Source organism: Arachis hypogaea, chromosome 13, assembly GCF_003086295.3.
Source record: "Arachis hypogaea cultivar Tifrunner chromosome 13, arahy.Tifrunner.gnm2.J5K5, whole genome shotgun sequence".
In the NCBI taxonomy this organism is placed as follows: Eukaryota; Viridiplantae; Streptophyta; class Magnoliopsida; order Fabales; family Fabaceae; genus Arachis; species Arachis hypogaea.
In genome coordinates, this window is record NC_092048.1 from 16,798,413 (window position 1) to 16,817,512 (window position 19,100).

The window sequence follows — 19,100 nt, forward strand, 5'->3', positions numbered from 1 at the left end:
GAACTTCTGCGTTTCAAACTTGGACTTTCTCTTTCTTGCTTCTTTGATAATCACCTTAGGGAAGAAGCTTTCTCTTTCTTTTTCTCACTTTTTTGAGTTTTGTGATTTGACTAAGACAGAGGTGAAACGAACGTTGCTTTGGAAGCAATGAGAGAGAGAGAGAGTGAAGACTTCAATCTTGTATGAGAAGCTTGGTGGGATCAACTTGGATTGATGGACACGGGCTTGGATCAGGTTTGATTTGCTTGGCCCGTTGGTTCCTTTCTTTGTTTCTTTTGGGCTCCACTTGATTAACCAGCACATTAGTCTTGATGTTTTTATTTTCATTCCAATTTGGGCTGCTTGATTGAATTTTGGCCTGCAACAATTTATAAATAATTAGCAACATATAATTATTAACACTTAACACTAATTATTTATTTTACCCAAAAATAATATTTGTCATCACTAATTAATTTAGTTAATTTCTTAACTCAACATATATTTATACACATAAAATATATAATTTATATTTATATTTATATTTACTAAAATTTACACACATGAATTAATACAATAACAACAACAACAACAACAAAGCCTAGTTCTACTAGGTAGGGTCGGCTACATGAATCAAACGACGCTATTGTGCTCTGTCATGTATCATGTTTACAGAGAGACCGTTTACATGTAGATCTCATTTGACCACCTCGTTTATGGTCTTCTTAGGTATTCCTCTGCCTTTCACCCCTTGTCCATCTTCCATCTCATCCACCCTCCTGACTGGGTGTTCTGTCGGTCTTCTCACATGTCCAAACCACCTGAGACGCGATTCAACCATTTTTTCCACAACGGGTGCTACTCTAACTCTCTCCCTTATATCTTCGTTCCTTATTTTATCCAATCGCGTATGACCACTCATCCATCTCAACATCTTCATCTCTACCACACTCAGCTTATGTTCGTGCTCCCCTTTGGCCGCCCAACACTCCGTACCATAAATCATAGTCGGTCTTATAGTAGTGCGATATAATTTACCTTTAAGTTTTAAAAGCACTTTTTTTTGTGGCATATAAAACCAAATGCACTTCGCCATTTTGACCAACCTGCTTAGATCCTATTATTTACATCTTGTTCAATCTCTCCATTATCCTGTATGATGCACCCAAGATACTTAAAACTTTTAACTTTTCGTAGGATGTTTTCTCCAATCTTCACCTCTATATTAGGGTTTTTCCTTCTTAGACTGAACTTACATTCCATATATTCTGTCTTACTACGGTTTATGCGCAGACCAAACACTCCTAGAGCTTCTTTCTATAAGTCCAACTTTTTATTTAAGTCTTCCCTTGACTCTCCCATAAGGATGATATCATCGGTAAAAAACATGCACCATGACACAGGCAGAGTACATCCAAGACTAATATGAAAAGGTATGGATTTAAGGATGATCCTTGATGTAATCTTATACCAATAGAAAATTCTTCTGTCACACCACCTTGAGTCTTCACACTAGTTGTGGCCCCATTATATATGTCTTTAATTGCACGAATATATGCGATCCTTACTCTCCTCTTTTCTAAAACCTTCCATAAGACCTCTTTTGGCACCATATTGTACGCTTTTTCCAAATCAATAAACACCATATGTAAATCCCTTTTATTATTACGATACCTCTCCATCATCCTTCTTAACAGGTATATCACTTCGGTGGTGGATCTGCCTAGCATAAATCCATATTGGTTCTCTGTTACTTGTGTCTCTTTTCTCAACCTCCGTTCTATCACCATTTCCCATAACTTCATGGTATGGCTCATGAGCTTTATTCCTTTATAGTTTCCGCAACTTTGTATATCATCCTTATTCTTGTAGATAGGTATCAAGGTGTTCTTTCTCCACTCATCAGGCATCTTCTTTGACCTTAAAATCTCATTAAAAGGCTTGGTTAACTAGTTGATGCTTTTTTCTCCAAGGCCCTTCCAAACCTCAATCGGGATATTATCAGGTCCTACTGTCCTGCCATTTTTTATCTGCTTTAGAACTTCTTTTACCTCGAAGTCTCGGATCCTTTGATAATAGTCAAAGTTTTGATCTTCTTCCCTTGTGCATAACCGACCAAGGCTCGGAAGAGTCTTCTGTCCTTCTTTAAATAATTCATAGAAGTAGCTCTTCTACCTTTCATTAATCTTCTCCTCTTGAGCTAGCATCTCTCCATCCTTATCCCTTATGCACTTAACCTTATCCAAATCTCTCGCTCTTCTTTCACAACTCTTTGCGATTCTATATATACCGTTTTTTCCTTCTTTCGTGCCCAAAGACTGGTAGAGACCCTCGTATGCTCTTGTTCTTGATTCACTTACAGCCACTTTTGTCTCTTTCTTAGCTGCCTTATATTTTTCCCAATTGTCTGCATTACGGCATAAATACCACTCTTTAAAGCACTCTCTTTTTATTTTTATCTTTTCTTGTACACTCGCATTCCACCACCAGGACTCCTTGTCTCTTGGTCCTATTCCTTTAGATTCACCAAAACTTTCTTTTGCTGTTCTTCTAATAACTTCTGCCCTCTCCCTCCACATTTTTTTCGCGCTTTCATTCCCATCCCACTTTGCCTCTTCTCCTACCCGTCTTAGGAAGTTTCTTTGTTCCTCACCTTTCATCCGCCACTACCTTGTCCTTGGGTTCTTCGTATGATGTATTTTCCTCAACTTTTACTCAACGCGAAAATTCATGACGAGCACCCTATGTTGTGTTGTCAAACTCTCTCCTGGAATAATTTTACAATTAATACAAAATTTTCGGTCGACTCTCCTCAACAAGAAGAAGTCGATTTGAGAGCTTGTCATGCCACTCTTATAGGTTATAAGATGTTCATCTCTCTTTTTAAAACATGTATTTGTAATGAGAAGGTCAAAGGTTGAGGAAAAGTCCAAAATAATTTTACCCTCAGCATTGATCACCTCGAAACTATGGCCTCTGTGAATACTTCCATACCAAATTACTTCTCTTTCAACATGGCCATTTAAATCTCCTCCTAAGAAAATCTTATCTTCCGAAGGTATGTCTTGGAACAAACTCTCTAGATCCTCCCAAAACCTTATATTGTGTTGTTTGTCCGAACCCACTTGCAGTGCATAGGCGCTAATCACATGAAAAGCACCTCCCTCCACCACAAGTTTGATAGAGATGATCCGATCTCCCACCCTCTTGATATCCACTACGTCATTCTTCCACTGCTTATCCACGATAATACCGACCCTATTTCTATTCTTCACCTTTCCTGTATACCAAAGTTTGAAACTAGAAGTATCAAACTCTATAGGCTTCGCACCAACCCATTTTGTTTCTTGTAGGCACATAATGTTGATCTTCCTCCTTGTCATGGTATCCACCACCTCTATGGACTTTCTTGTTAGAGTGCCTATGTTCCATGTCCCAAATCTCAACCTTATGTCGCTCCGACCTTTACCTTTTATTTCCACGTTAGTTAGGTGTTTTTAACTTTGAAAATTTGCATCGTTGGATACTTTATTCTTTTTTTGTTGGTTTGATTTTGAAGGCAAAAGATAAAGAGAAGGAGCAACTCACAGAGAATATGAACAAATTGCATATTGAAGGATCATCATCATTTGGGAATGGATCACCTAACTTCAGAAGAAAACCGGTCATTATCATAGTTGTAGGAATGACAGGTAAATATTTAATGGTTCTTGCTTAGTTGCTCTCTTGTGCTAAAGTAACAGAAAATGGTGTTAGAAGAACTGAACAATGACTGAGAATTAAAACTAAATTTGTGCTTAGGTACTGGGAAAACAACATTTCTTCATAGGTTGGTTTGCCACACACAAATGTCGAATATTCGGGGTTATGTGGTCAATCTCGACCCAGCTATCATGACCCTGCCGTTTGCTGCAAACATTGATATTAGAGATACTGTTAAGTACAAAGAAGTCATGAAACAGTTCAACCTTGGCCCTAATGGTGGAATTTTGACTTCCCTTAACTTGTTTGCTACCAAGTTTGACGAGGTAATAATTGCTTATTGGTTCATGAAACATTTTGGTTTCAATCTTACTTATTACCCTATTTACTCCCTTTTGAATTAAGTGTCCTTCATACTATCCTGTTCACTGATAAATAATAATTTTAGTAATGTAGGTTCCTTGCTTCTTTTTTCTTTTTTACTTTTGGTTGGGGTTGATTTTCTTGAGTGCTTTTCATCTTACTATGCTGGTTTTGCTCCCAGCTATGGTGCTTAAATGCAGTTTAATAAATGTTTTTGCTTGTTGTTTTCAGGTAGTCTCTGTTATTGAGAGGCGAGCAGATCAACTTGACTATGTTCTTGTGGATACGCCTGGGCAGATCGAGATATTCACCTGGTCTGCTTCTGGTGCTATTATTACAGAAGCATTTGCCTCCACATTTCCCACTGTAGTCACCTATGTTGTTGATACACCTCGTTCAGAAAATCCCACCACTTTCATGAGCAACATGCTTTATGCTTGTAGTATCCTCTATAGGACTAGGTTACCTCTTATCTTGGCTTTCAACAAGGTTGATGTAGCTCAGCATGAATTTGCCTTGGAGGTATTCTTTATTCTTGAAAAATCTTATTATTGTTTTGTTTACTGATTTGCATCTAAAGTATAAAGATGGAGACATAATGACATTGAGCTGTATCTATAATGATGTTGTGGATACCACTAGAACATATTGAAAAATCACAAAAGATTGGAATAGTTTTTTTTGAGCCCCTGCTATAGTTGGTCTAATGTTGATTGTAGCAACAAACATGTTATATCTCTGTAGGTTCACAATCTGTATATATATTCTTTTTTATTTTGTGTTCCCTTTTTTTTTCTTATTTGGTTTTGAGTTTTGACAATGCATTAGTTGCTTCTTGCAGGAATTTGGCATCAACAGGATTTTCTGGAACACTTTCTCCCTGAATTGCCAAATTGAAATACTTGGTTTGCTTGTATGTTGTTACTGTCATAGATTCACATTTTTTTTATGAGATTTGATAATTTTGATATTGTACGAATCCAAGAATCAGATTACCATAGCTTATCTCAAGTACATTTTCCTGTATGCTATAAATGTTATTGTTTATATCTCAAGTACATTCCCAATGCCACTCTTTTCAATTCCAATATTTAAGTAAATCTCATTACAACTTCATATACAACTTGTTGAGTATTTTCTGACTTTCAATTAATGTCCCTCTAAGAAGTTGTTTTATTTTACTTTTTAAAGAAAAACAATTATATTTGGAACTATTGACATTGCGAATTTTTTTATATATAGAGTTATGCCTTATATTGAGGAATTGTGTTATAAAAGATTTAGTTTTTAAATTTTGATATTAAAAAATAATAATTATAAAAGATGAGATTAATGAATGATTTGAAAGTAAAAATAAATAAATATTTACAGGGTTTGTGGAGGTTTGAAAATCTCACAAATTAGTTTATTTTTTGTTAAATTAAAAAATTATTGTGGGGGTTTTAAACCGTCACAAAAGTGATTTAAAACTGTCACAAAAGTCTAATATAAAACCCCCACTAAACACACACAAAACCTCCACTGAATGAATTGTGGAGGTTTTTAAAAACCCCCACAAAAGACCTCGTGGCACCTCAAATTTTGGGGGTTTTAGAAACCCCCACAAACTATTTGGTGGGGGTTATAAACCTCCACAAATAGGAGAAAAAACCTTCACAAATAAACAAAAATCTTGTAGTGTTTGACACCGTACTCGAGCCATACAACGCGTTGTTTTCGGGCAACGACCTAACTTTAGCGTAATAATGTCTTTGATTCATGTCAGGGGGATTCGACTATATTTTTATGATAGTTGTCGAAAACCTAACACAACCCTCCTCCTTTATCCAGATTTGGGATTGACTATGTAGCACAAGTGTAACATAGGCGGAGTTACACACATGAATTAATATATTTTATATTAATATTTATCAGAATTTATATGCATAAATTAGTAAAATTTGTTTTTTAAAATTAATTTAATATAAAAAAGTATAGGTAAACAATGAAAATATTAAACAGTATAAACAATAGATATATTGGATGTTTATTTTACTAGTGTATGGATGGTTATTTTAATATTAAAATTTAGAGGATTAATTTAAAAGTATAGTGTGTTTTTATTTGATTGGTGGGTTGTTCATATTGTTCAAAATTTTCATTGTTCTCTAGCACTTCCCCAGCTAAAAATGCTAAAAACCGCTTGCTCTCCTAAGAGATATATATATAATTTTTTTTTTGGCGATACTTTATTCCTTCCCGAAGAAGCCCAAAATATTCCGCTTTAATTTACGAAGCCCAAACTGGTTACACTAACGCACTTGACCTTGTTCTCCCGCGCTCTCCGCTAAAACATGGTAACTTAGGGTTCTTCCTTCTTCTTCTTCGCCTTTCATCAACTCTTTCACCTCTCCATTTGTTTCTCCTCTTCATTTTCACACTTCGAAAGTTCCTTATCTAATATTTCCGTTTCGGGAAATTTTTTTTTTATTCTTTTGAAATTTTCAGACTGATATAAGGAAGTGGTTCATGAAATCGCACGACAAGGGCAATGCCAATGCCTCCTCCAAGCCCGCCACCGATAAACCCCAGAATGACAAACCGGTTAGTCTTGTTTCGACTTTTATTTGTTACTATTTATTTGTTTTGTTTGGTAATTCGCGTTAAAGGCTCTTTTTTTTTAACATATAACAAAATGAAATGTACAGGTCAATTTAGAGTGTATAGGATTAGTTTCAATGATTTTAATAGAACTAGGGGTGTAGAATGGCAAAAAAAAAAAAAGAAAAAAGAAAAAAGAAGCATTAAATGCTGAAGGATGCGAGGTTGTGATTCCTGTATTATTATGATTATTATTTTCTGGAGGCATGTGTTGATTCAGGAAATTTACTTTTGTTGGGGCTTTGCTTCCCATTAACTTGATGGTTTTTCCCCGCGGCGGGGGAGGTTGGTCATAATCAAATGGGTGTGGTTAAATGATTTGCATTATGGGTTGGTTAAGAGTTTAGCGACACTTTGGTTCTTGAATATATATGAAAATGTGTTGAGTGAAAGGAAGATGTTTTTCCCTTGTGCAGGCGTCTGGAGGTCAAGAAAGTTCCGGGAGGAGGAAAACTAGCAAATATTTTTCTACAGACAAACAAAAGGCAAAAGATGAAAAAGAAACACTGGAGCTCCCTGCTAAACGAAAGAATATAAAGGACAGTGGAGAACTACCAGAGGCCCGTACTTCGAAGAAGATTCATGAAGCTGAAGAAGATGACGAAGATGACTATGCTTTTCCAAAAAATAAAAAGAGTTCAGCTCATGCCACTCCAACAAAGAAACTGAAGAGTGGATCTGGTAGGGGGATCCCGCAGAAATCTGTGGAGTTAGAAGAAAATGATGAAGATGACGAGAAAGAAGCTGTGGCATCAGTTAAATCTGCCGGAAGAGGTCGTGGTGGTAGAGGAGCATCGGCACAACCATCTGGTGGGAGGGTAGAGGTGGTGGTGGTAGGGGTGGGTTCATGAATTTTGGAGAAAGAAAAGATCCTCCACATAAAGGAGAAAAGGTTCATAGTTATAATGAATCTGGATCTTATCTATTGAAAATATTGTTTATCTATTTCACTGAAACTTCTTTTGCATGGCAGGAAGTCCCTGAAGGTGCTCCTGACTGTTTAGCTGGCCTAACTTTTGTGATCAGCGGAACGCTGGATAGGTATTGCTTTCTAAATTTTACCTAGATTTCCCATTTTTCTTACTTGAGACAGAAATCAGTCTAAAGTTTATTGCTTCTTCATCTATTGTTCCGTCCACTCGTCCGTTTTCTTTATGGTTATTGTTTAGGTTTATTTCTATTTACAATGTACAAGTTGTAAACTTATAATTACTACATTCCAAATTTTAGCGTAGTTGTCCTTTGTATTTTACTGTTTGCATACTGACAGTTTGGAACGAGAAGAAGCAGAAGATTTGATTAAGCGCCATGGTGGTCGTGTCACGGGATCAGTCAGCAAGAAAACGGTTATATAATGCTTTTGTTAATGGTAATTGATTGAATTTGCATAAACATCATCTGATGAACATTCTCTGTTTGCAGAATTATCTACTATGTGATGAAGATATTGGTGGACGGAAGTCTGAAAAAGCCAAAGAGCTTGGGTTAGCATTCATATATTTATACCGTTATAACATATTTTAAACATAATATTTCCTCATTTTACTGTCACTTATATTTCCCAGTCCCTTTATTTCTGTAGAACTAAATTTCTCACAGAGGATGGATTATTTGATATGATTCGGGCATCAAAACCGGCAAAAGCTCCTTCACAAGAGCCCAAAAAGTCTGTCAATAATAAGCCTGCTACTAATGCATCACAGTCAAAAAGTCCCGCAAAAGCAGAACCTAAGCGTAAGCCATCACAAGATGTGCTTCTATTTATGGCTGCCAGGGTTTCAGTTTCTTTTTTTCCTTTCTCTATTCTATTAGTGGCAGTGCTTAAAGTTGTTCCAATCAAAGGGTGTCATTTGATTTCTAGTTCTAATTTGAACTCCTGATCAATAAATGCAGCCTCTCTATCTTCACGGCTGCCTTCTACCCAAGCTAAGCCAAAGACAGCATCTACTGTTCACTCTCCTTTGATGTGGACAGAGAAATATCGACCTAAAGATCCAAAGGATGTGATAGGGAATCAGTCACTTGTATAAACGACATTCTTGATTGCCTTATTTTTGTGCATAAGTTGTGCTCTTATATATCTGAATTTGGATAACTGTTTTATAATTTCTTATATGTATTTGTGTTCAGGTTTCACAGCTCAGAAATTGGTTGAAAACTTGGAACGAGCAATTTCTTGGCACTGGCAGTAAAAAAAAGGGAAAAAAGCAGAACGAACCCAATTCCAAAAAAGCTGTGCTGTTAAGTGGAACCCCTGGTATAGGGAAAACTACTTCAGCAAAGCTTGTCTGTCAGGAGCTTGGTTTCCAGGCCATAGAGGTGGCACTTTTTACATATATGGTAATGCTATTTCATCATCTTCCTTCTCTAATCTGGATTTACATATGTACTGAAGGTAAATGCTAGTGACAGCCGTGGAAAAGCTGATAGCAAAATTGAAAAAGGGATTAGTGGAAGTAATGCAAATTCTATCAAAGAACTTGTAACCAATGAGGCCTTTGGTGCAAATATGGATCGGTTAGTCTTGCTTTACTATAATATTTAATTTTCAAGTTCATAAGATTCACGTTGTTAAGTCTTCAAGTTTCATAAATTTCAGGTCGAAGCTTGCTAGAACTGTGCTCATTATGGATGAGGTTGATGGGATGTCAGCTGGTGATAGGGGTGGTGTTGCTGATCTTATTGCTAGCATCAAGATATCGAAAATTCCTATTATCTGCATTTGCAATGACCGTTACAGCCAGAAACTGAAAAGTCTCGTGAACTACTGTTTGCTTCTTAACTTCCGGAAACCTACAAAGCAACAGGTATTTATGCTTGTCACTTACCAAAAAATTATTGAGCTCAGATATGATATACTGCAGATTATTATTTTTAAGTGAACCTGGTTATTAAAGGTACTAAATCAACTATACAAGAAAGTACACAGTTCGTCACCCATTTAGTTTAAGTTTTAGACTTTCAATGTAATATCATGGCCTGGCTTCATATAAACCGTATGTGGCTAGTTGGATAAAGGACAGGGAGATGTTATGAGAAGTATATGGTTAAGGACTTTATAAGAAAAGGGAGATTAGCATTTATAGAAGTGAAGTGAAACTAGGAGATTAGCATTTTGGGTATTCTAGTTAGTTGGTTTTAGTTTTTTGACAGGATGATTTGCCACAGATTATCTTGCTTTTACCTTTCTCACCCTTTTCAAAGATCAGATGGGACACATTGTGTATAATCTAAAACAAAAGAATTGTTTTAGATCCTCATGCATTTTTTAATTGCCTGCTCTAATAAATGTTTTCCACCATGAGGGTTAATTGACTTTCTGTCACTGGGTCTATATGTGCTTTACGAGAGTCTATCTTGCTATTACCTTTTAGTCTTTGAAATCTAGTGTTTTGCTCTAAATGTTAAAACAGTTTTGCTGAAACCTGAGAATTTTGAGCTTAACTTTTTAATTTATGGCAGATGGCCAAGAGGTTGATGGATGTTGCAAAGGCAGAAAAGCTTCAAGTTAATGATGTGAGTTCTATAGCTTTTCCTGCTGTATTTAAAAGGGGTGGACCTTAGTGGTTCCTGTTTCTTACAAAAACTATTAACTTTGGTCTTAATATTGACCGACTTAATCCTCACCATGATCATTTAAGATTGCTCTGGAGGAACTAGCAGTAAGAGTTAATGGAGATATGCGTATGGCACTGAACCAGTTACAATATATGAGTCTCTCTATGTCGTCTATAAATTATGACGATATCAGGCAGCGCTTTCTTACCAGCTCAAAGGATGAAGACATATCACCGTTCACAGCTGTTGATAAGTATGATATCTAGACTATTCCATGCAACACTTGAACAATGTTCTATGTTGAATACTTCGAATCTCATTACTTTTCTTGGCTTTAATCATTGTGAGTTGCATTTTAATTCTCAATCTGTACTTGCTTGCTTGACGTTCTGTTTTACTCCCTTTCCAACTATTGTGCTTGTTTAATGGCTCCATTGGTCAATATCAAATTTTTAAAATTCATGGCTAGATCTATTTTGTGCTTACCTTGCAAAGGAATAAAGTGTATAGGACTCAATTGGAGGAAGTATGGACTTCCAAGTAGTAATTTGATGCCGTCTCTACAGAGAAAATAGGATTCTGTTGGCTGTTTTTTAATTCCAGTCAACAGTTTGCATTATATAGAATCCCATCCTTGGAATGGTATGTTTCAACTAGCCAGTGTTTTAGAGTACCCAAAAAATTGTATTCTTATTTCATTGTAGATTGTTCTTCAATATTGTCGAGTTATTTCACTTGTTTGCTTTGTGTTTCTAAATGCCAAATGACATTTATAGATTTAAATAAGTTTTAGATTTCTGGATTCATTGTCATCTCATTTGATCAGTATTCTCATTTTATCTAGAGCATTAATAGTCTCGAAGGTTTTGTGGTAAATTACATCAGGATATTTGATGACATCCGATCTTCGTATCTTGTAGGCTTTTTGGTTTTAATGCTACGAAGATGAGAATGGATGACAGGATTAGTCTTAGCATGAGTGATCCGGATCTTGTTCCACTTCTTATCCAGGTTCTTTAATCCATTTTCTTTCACTTTATTTTTATTCTTTTTAAAATTCAACTGCTTAGTTAAATCATAGAATTGCTTATTAAACTTATGATCAGTTGAAATTAAAAATTTATACCACATTGTGTACTTACTGTGTATTAAAATGACCCTATTGTTGAACATATACCCAAAACCTGCTTAAACTTTGAATAATCTCATCCGTGATGTTGTTTCATGGAAAACCATAATTTTATTTGGGCTGCATGTTTGTTGATTTCATCATATATTGATGAATGTGCACTTTTGTGTAACAATCTGGGAATTCAAAATTGCCTTCCTTTCTTTTGTTTTATTTAGTAATCTGTAGTTGATGCTTTCCTGGTGAATAGCCATATCCACTTCTATGCGATCTTGCAAACTTGATGGAGATTTAGGGCCCAGTTGGGTAACTGCTTTTTTAAATAAAAAATAAAATATTAATTCTTTTAAATTACATTTTAGGAGTCAAAATCACATTTTTTATGCTTGTCCTACTTTTAGGTTATTTTTTCTCAAGAAGTAATTTCCATGCTTATTGAGACGTTAAAAATAATATCTAGCTTCTTAAACAGCACTTTCCCAAAGTCTCAAACAAGCATTTATGTTACTGCAGATCCAAAGATAAAAATATTTATTGTATAACTCTTTTGGTGTTATACATGGCAGGAAAATTATATTAATTATAGACCAAGCTTAGCTGTTAAGGATGACCAGGGGGTAAAACGCATGAACCTGATTGCCCGTGCTGCTGAGTCAATTGCTGATGGGGATCTAGTGAATGTACAGATTCGAAGATATCGACAGTGGCAGCTCTCTCAAACTAGTTCTGTGGCCTCGTGTATTATTCCGTATGTAGCCTTGTGTCTGATCTGGAAAATAACAAGATTTTCTTAAATCAGATGTTCTCCATCAAGTTATTCATTCTTTATCCATGTCTTTGTTTCAGTGCTTCATTGTTGCATGGGCAGAGAGAAATACTTGAACAGGTGAAAGTAGTTTGTCTTGTTCAAGCTATTGCAATTTGTCTTCCATCTCCTTATTCTTTTTGTGCTTTTTTATCACCCCAAAATAATTGGGCTCAATGTTTGGGGAAATGGCATTTATTCTCAATTCTTAATCAATTGTCCATATATTATTTTTATTCTTGTGCCTCTTATGATCAACATGAGTTGCAAGAGTTTCTTGTTTCCTCTGAGTTTTGACTTTGTTACCAGCTTCTCGGTGGAAAGTTATTGGTGATTTACATATCTAATAGTATTAGTTATGTATGCTGGTCTCTTTCATTAAACTCATCTATTTTTCCCCCAATCCTTGCAAAACATGCCAATATATGCAGGGAGAGCATAATTTTAACAGGTTCGGCGGGTGGCTTGGAAAGAACTCAACGACAGGCAAAAACCTTAGGCTTATGGAAGATCTGCATGTCCACATGCTTGCTTCACGTGAATCTAGTTCAGGAAGGTAGATATCGATTCAGTATTTATTTTGCATTAAGTTTATCCCTTATGCACATAACTCTCGGAGGTTTTCTTCTGTTGAAATGAATGCTTCTTTCAATTCTTGAGTATCTGCAGTTAGACTACGGGGATTTGTTTGGCTGTGAATTTCAATCATTCACTGAACTTAGCATTAATATTAGGCACTTCCATACAAAGTAATGTCAAGCAGACTTATGGAGTGTGTCCCATAGACTTGTTATAATAATGTTTCGTTAAACATTGCAGGGATACTATCCGATTGGAATACCTTACCCTTCTCCTTAAACAATTAACAGAACCGCTGCGAGCTCTGCCCAAGGTTGGAAGTACATCTGTTCTTGTATCTTTAAACATGTGAAAGATGTGCTGAATTTTAGTTGAAGGACTGAATCACATCTAATCTGTTGTAAATTATCAGGCTGAAGCTGTTGAGAAAGTCGTGGAATTTATGAATACATATTCTATCAGTCAGGAAGACTTCGATACTATTGTAGAGTTGTCAAAATTCAAGGTGCGTCAAGTATATTTGAGCTGTGTCAATACCACAGGCTGCTAAATCTGGGTTTAACTTATTTATTTTGTTTTGTATCAGGGTCACCCTAATCCATTGGAAGGCGTACAGCCTGCTGTTAAGTCAGCCTTGACAAAAGCATACAAAGAGCAAAGCAAATCAAGGATGGTTCGAGCTGCGGATCTAGTGAATCTTCCTGGAATAAAGAAGGCCCCTAAGAAGCGCATTGCTGCTATTTTAGAACCAGCTGAAGAAGTAGCAGAGCAGGGCGAGGGTAACACGTTGGATGAGAGTGAAGAGGAGAACAATTCCGACACAGAGGAGTTGGGTAAGTTCTATGTGCTTTGATTTGTTGTATAGTTTTTGTAACTATTCTGCTTATCTTAATTGATTGCTTTTGCTCATTTTTAGAAGGCAACAACCCCGGTGAGAAGCTGAAGTCAGAACTTCAAAGTTTGAACTCAAAGGGTAGGTCAACATATGTATTTTTCAATTAGTGTATGGTTAAACACATTACCATAATTTAATTTCTGATAAATAATATATTTGTGCATGTAGGCATGCAAGTACAGTTGGAGCTGAAGGGTGCAGCGAATTCGAGTTCCAAGAAGGCATCTGGTGGCAAAGGTGGTGCACAGAAGGGTGGCCAAACTTCAAGGGCTGCTCCGAAAAGAAAGAGGTGAAGAACATAGATAGGTTTTTCTTCTGGCGACACTAGCAACATCTGTATATGAACCATGTCCATGAGTCGATGATCTTCTTGTGTTTGATGTTTGATCTTATAAACTGTTTTGAGTTGTAAATTTTCCTAGGACGATTGAATGAAACATGGGTGGCCTTTTTTCTTTAAAAAAATGCAGATGATGTCTTCTTAAGAACATTGCATGGCACATTGTGAAGAATTCTTGAATTTAATTGTCTCTTGTTTATTACCCGATACTATGGTTGGATATGTATTGCAACGGCCAATGGGGAGTTAAGCTGATTGGTTGCATGCACTACAATAGTTTTCAAGATCTTAATTGTACTAATTACATTCTTGAAATTGGTAGAAATCATGTTAGTTCCTCGGTCTTTTTCCATCAAGTGATTCATCGCACTGTTACAGATTAACGTGGTGCACTTTTGTCAATTTCAATAATATAAGACTAATGTGGTGTATTTTTGTCAATTTCAATAATATAATTGATACAATCTGGATCTCAAATTATTTTACTGTACGCGATCAAACTTAGAAACCATTTTAGGAATGCTTTACTAGTAGAGCATAAATATACTTTAACGTAACCAATTGAGTGAGTAATATTGAAGTGTTAGAGAATGATGATGAGAGAAACATTATTTCTATCAACCTCTTTTAGTATTAAAACAATAATTGTGATTATTTTAGTCACTTTATCTCTAAAAATAAAAGTTGTATATCGTGAAATAGAGAAGTATAAGTAACATTTTTTATAGGGTTAAATACGATTTTGATCTCTAAAGTATAAGTCAAATTTTTTTTGCTTTTAACTTTTTTTGCATACAAAATCGTTTCTAAGATTTAGTTTTGTTTTAAAATTGTCTTTTTTACTTAAATTTTATATTTTATGACTAAAATACTCCTAAGTAAAAAATTATAAAATAAAATAAAAAGGAAAAAAACAGAAAGAGAATGACGAGAGGAAGAAAGAGAATTGGGGGGAGCGGGGGGAGAAGGGAAGGTGGCGACGCCGCTTGTGATGGAGAGGACGGATGTTGACGTCAGCAGGTCGGCGAGGGAGGACGTTTGCTGCGTCGCCGTTTTGCTCCTTCTCGCTAGCTCGTCGCGTCGACGTTCTGCTCCTCCTCCATGCTAGTTCGCCGCGTCGCTATGCTCCTCCTCCTCCTCGCATGTCGTTGCTGCTCTGCTCCTCGCCGCTGCTTCGCGTCCGCACCGCTGCTTTGAGAGAGGCGTTGATGGAATTTGGGAACAATGCCGATGCCGCTGTTCCTTGTGCCAGTCATCGCTACTCCTCGCTAGTCACCGCTGTTCCTCCCTAGGGTTCTAATGCTACTTCTAATTTGTTGATTTTGTTAATTACATTGTTGATTCTGCTTCTGTTTCTTTGGTTAATTACATTGTTGATTTGTTGATTTTATTAATTATATTGATTCTGATTGATTCTATTGTTGTTATTGATTCTGCTTTTATTTTGATTTCATTGTTGTTCTGCTTCTGTTTCTTCTAATTCTGAATAGAGAAGGAAAATGGAAAAAGAAAATGAGAATGCTGAGAGTAAATGGATTGTTGAAATGAAGTGTTGTTGTTGCTGATTCTGTTTCTTCTTTTTCTTCTGATTCTGTTGTTGCTGTTAGTTGAAATGAATTGTTGTTGTTCTTTTCTTTCTTTGTTTCTGCTTCATTGTTGTTGTTCCTGATTGTGTGACGACGAAGAAGAAAAAGAAGAGATATTGCTGCAATGGAGAAGAGAAAGAAGAATAAAAACTGAGTATGTTGGTGAAGAAGGAGAAGGATATTTTAGTCTGAATGATGGTTTTAAAATTTAACTGAATCTTAGGGACGATTTTGTATGTAAAAAAAGGTTGGGGTGAAAAAAATTTTCTGCCTATAACTTATGAACCAAAATTATACTTAACCCTTTTTTATACTAATGGAATAATACATAGGATAGCTAAAATGTTAATAGAGTTATCCGATTTAATACTATGCACATAACTAATATATAACAAATTTAGAGCATTGTCCAAAAAAAAAAAAAAAAAAAAAAAAAAAACAAATTTAGAGAAAGTACGAGGGGCAACGTCCTTGGCAACATTAGGGATATCCCTCCTGGTGGAGCTGTTGGTGTTAGTGAAACACATTGGAGTGTATAAGCTGTACATGTTGATGTTCTTATACACACCAAAATACTTCTTGAGTGCACATTGCATTGTATAGGCTCTGTATTCCCAATCTGCACATACATATAAATGTGTCTCACTAACGTTATTATTTATTATTGTGTGCCATATGATTTCTTTAGTAGTAAACTTAGATATTTAAATTTGTGAATTTCTAATGATAAACTAAACTGTTACGGTAGGTAACCGGAGATTAATGGGCTGGATGGCGTTGGTTGGTCCAATCGTCTGAGGGAGGAAGTCTTTGAGAGGATCTGCGCCTTGGGGGCCTCTGTCCGACTTGTGAGTATGAATGAATGGGGGGTGGTACCTGCAAGGACACTCCGATGCCTAAGTCAGCAAGGGTGTTAGCAGGTCTAGAGAGTATTGGGACTTAGAGATACCTGAGGGGTGTCAGTGTATTTATAGTGGTGAACCAATAACCACCGTTGGAGTAGTGCCACTTTTATAGGGTGTTAACTGTCCCTTTATCTTAGGGAAGTTAAGATATGACTCGTGGAAGTGGTTAGAGAGATTCTAGGGACAGTTACTCATTCAAATGAGTGCTTATCTGCCAGCTAACCCTCGTTCCCGACTTCTTTAAAGCAAGTCGTGACGAGTACCGACTTCGTAGTGGTTGATCTGGTGAAAGGTGAGGTCAACCCTTTGGGTTGGGCCTTTTTACTTGGACCCTGAGCCTTAATCGTTGGGTCAGGGTATGAACAGTGCCCCTACTCGAGCCCAATTTCTCTTTAAGATTTGGGTTCGAGTATACTACTCGGGGTTGTAACCGACTTGTCGGAGGACCGACGTGATATTCTGAAACCGACGTGACTTTTCGTGACCTTTTGGTTCTGACAGTTACGTCTAATCAAGCGTCGTGTCCGTTAGGGATGTGCGTAGGGATTGATGGTCTTGGTAACGGTGCATTTTCATTAATGACTACCCCGTTTTTACCATAGTGCCCCTAGCATGTTTATAAATGCTTTCCCTCTCTTTCGTTGTTTCGTTTCTGCGATTTTTAAACTTCTTCTTCATTTGTTTGTGCTGCACCCTCGTGTTTTCGAAGGCTTTTGCTTCCTCCAACCCCCATTTTCAGATAAAGGTTAGTTCTTTCTGTAACATGCCTTTCTATTTACATGTCTTTATTTTGTAGATAGGTTGGTTTGTAGACTTTGGTTCCGTGTTCCCTCCCTTTAGAGACCGTGTTTTTGATTTTCCTTTTCTTTTTCCCTTGTAGGTTTTTGTCATCTTTTTAAGAAAAAGGAATGGCTTCCGTAGACGTTCTTTCTCAGTGGGTTGATGTCACGGTCCTAGGGGAGAAACCCTCGGTCGATACTGAGTTTATTACCCATCTTCGCACTCATCACAGAATTTGTACTACTGAGGAAGATGAGCCGAAGTATGAATTGGTAGTCCCGGGTCCAGAAGACCGGGTCTGCTTCGGGAGGGCCAATGAGGCGGCCCCTCATTTTTTCTTTATGTATGAGTGTATGATCACCCGTTTGGGTATTTTTCTTCCTTTTTCAGACTTTGAGATGTCTGTTTTGCATCACTGTCGAGTTGCTCCTACCCAGCTTCACCCCAAATCTTGGGGTTTTTTGAAAATTTATCAATTTATTAGTCAGGCTTTGGAGTTTCCGACTTCTTTGAAGATTTTTTTCTATCTCTTCCATATGACCAAACCCTTCAGTGGGCTAAACAATAAGCAACAGTGGGTGTCTTTTCGAGCCATACAGGGTCGGAGAGTTTTTACCCTTTTTAACGAATCCTTCCATGACTTTAAAAATTATTTTTTCAAAGTTCAAGCTGTAGAGGGTTACCACCCCTTTTTCTGGATGATAATTCTTCTCCCCGCTTTCCTTTGTACTGGCTGGAGGCCTCCCCCTGCGAGAAATATGGTCTGGATGACCTGGATGAGGTAGAAGCAGCCATTGTGGGGTTCCTCCGAGAAGTATGGGGGAGGGCCCCATACTTGGACACAAAAAAGTTTCTCCAGGGGTCTCCGACCTTTGTCCAGGCACAGCTAGGTAGCTTTTATTTGTTTGTTAGATTTTTGACTTGTCTGACTGACCTTTCCGACTTGTCTAATCTATTAGTTATTGTCTTTTCAGAGATGGCGAAGACAAACGCTCAGGAGTCTTACCAGAGAGTTCAGGAGGCTAAAGCGAGGTCTCGCGCCAGGACTGGTGGCACCAGGGCGGTTATCCCTCCTCCTCCTCCTCCTCCTCGGAACGTTGGGACTCCCTCTCAGCCCATTGTGATTTCTTCTTCAGCTTTCTCTCAGCCGCCCCCTCCGCCCGATCTTCTCCTGAGTCAGAGAAGAAGAAGCGCAAGGCTTTAGAGTCTGGCTCTTCTGGTGAGGTTAAGGCGGATGCTCTTGCATTCGTCCGAAAGAACATCTATCCCCATGCTCGTATAAGCATGGATGATGTTTCTGTTCGGCGCCACCTTACCACTCTGGTTGAGGAGAGCCTCAAGGTGGCGGGGGTTTGTGGCAAACTCTTAGATATTTTTGAGAAGGCTCCTCTCAGCTCTTTAGGGATGACCTCGAGGGTCGAGGAGCTGGAAGGAAGGCTTCTTTTATATCAAGAGCAGGAGAGGGAGTTAAAGGAGGAAGTCGCCAAGTTGAAGGAGGAGAGGGATAGCCTCCGGGAGAAGGAGAGGAAATTGCAAGCCCAATGCAACATGGAGGTGGGCTTGAGGAAGACAGCACAAGACAGCTACCAAAGTTTATTTAACGATCTTGTGTCTGTGAAAAATGAGCTGCTGAATTCTCAGAGGGCCTATACCGAGTTGGAGGACTCTATTGCTGATGGGGCTGAGGAGGCTTGGAGGATCTTTAGGGAGCAGGTCGGAGTCATTGCTCCTGGCCTGGACCTTTCCCCTTTAGATCCTGATAAAGTTGTCATTGATGGTGCCATTGTGGATCCCCCTATCCCCGAGATTATTTTCGAGTCAGAATTGAAGACTCGGGGG

At 37.5% G+C, this 19,100-nt stretch overlaps 2 protein-coding genes across 2 annotated transcripts; both read left to right on the plus strand.

The window, feature by feature from the left end:
- The first annotated feature begins 3,506 nt into the window (after positions 1-3,506).
- On the plus strand, positions 3,507-5,164 carry LOC112732802 (GPN-loop GTPase QQT2). The gene is made up of 4 exons (XM_029291194.2): positions 3,507-3,671; positions 3,781-4,007; positions 4,276-4,566; positions 4,886-5,164. Exons 1-4 carry the CDS (start codon positions 3,575-3,577, stop codon positions 4,994-4,996), a joined length of 726 nt encoding a protein of 241 aa, XP_029147027.2. The 5' UTR covers positions 3,507-3,574; the 3' UTR covers positions 4,997-5,164.
- A 1,110-nt stretch (positions 5,165-6,274) lies between these two features.
- LOC112737487 (replication factor C subunit 1-like) lies at positions 6,275-14,192 on the plus strand. The gene is given in 23 exon segments (XM_025787406.2): positions 6,275-6,380; positions 6,532-6,627; positions 7,101-7,508; positions 7,511-7,576; positions 7,658-7,725; positions 7,955-8,030; positions 8,107-8,168; positions 8,267-8,418; positions 8,578-8,708; positions 8,815-9,003; positions 9,080-9,201; positions 9,284-9,491; positions 10,147-10,200; positions 10,326-10,495; positions 11,163-11,253; positions 11,938-12,119; positions 12,218-12,257; positions 12,608-12,732; positions 12,996-13,068; positions 13,168-13,260; positions 13,342-13,588; positions 13,672-13,728; positions 13,819-14,192. Coding segments are annotated over 23 exon segments (2,838 nt in total). The 5' UTR covers positions 6,275-6,377; the 3' UTR covers positions 13,944-14,192.
- Positions 14,193-19,100: the final 4,908 nt, after the last annotated feature.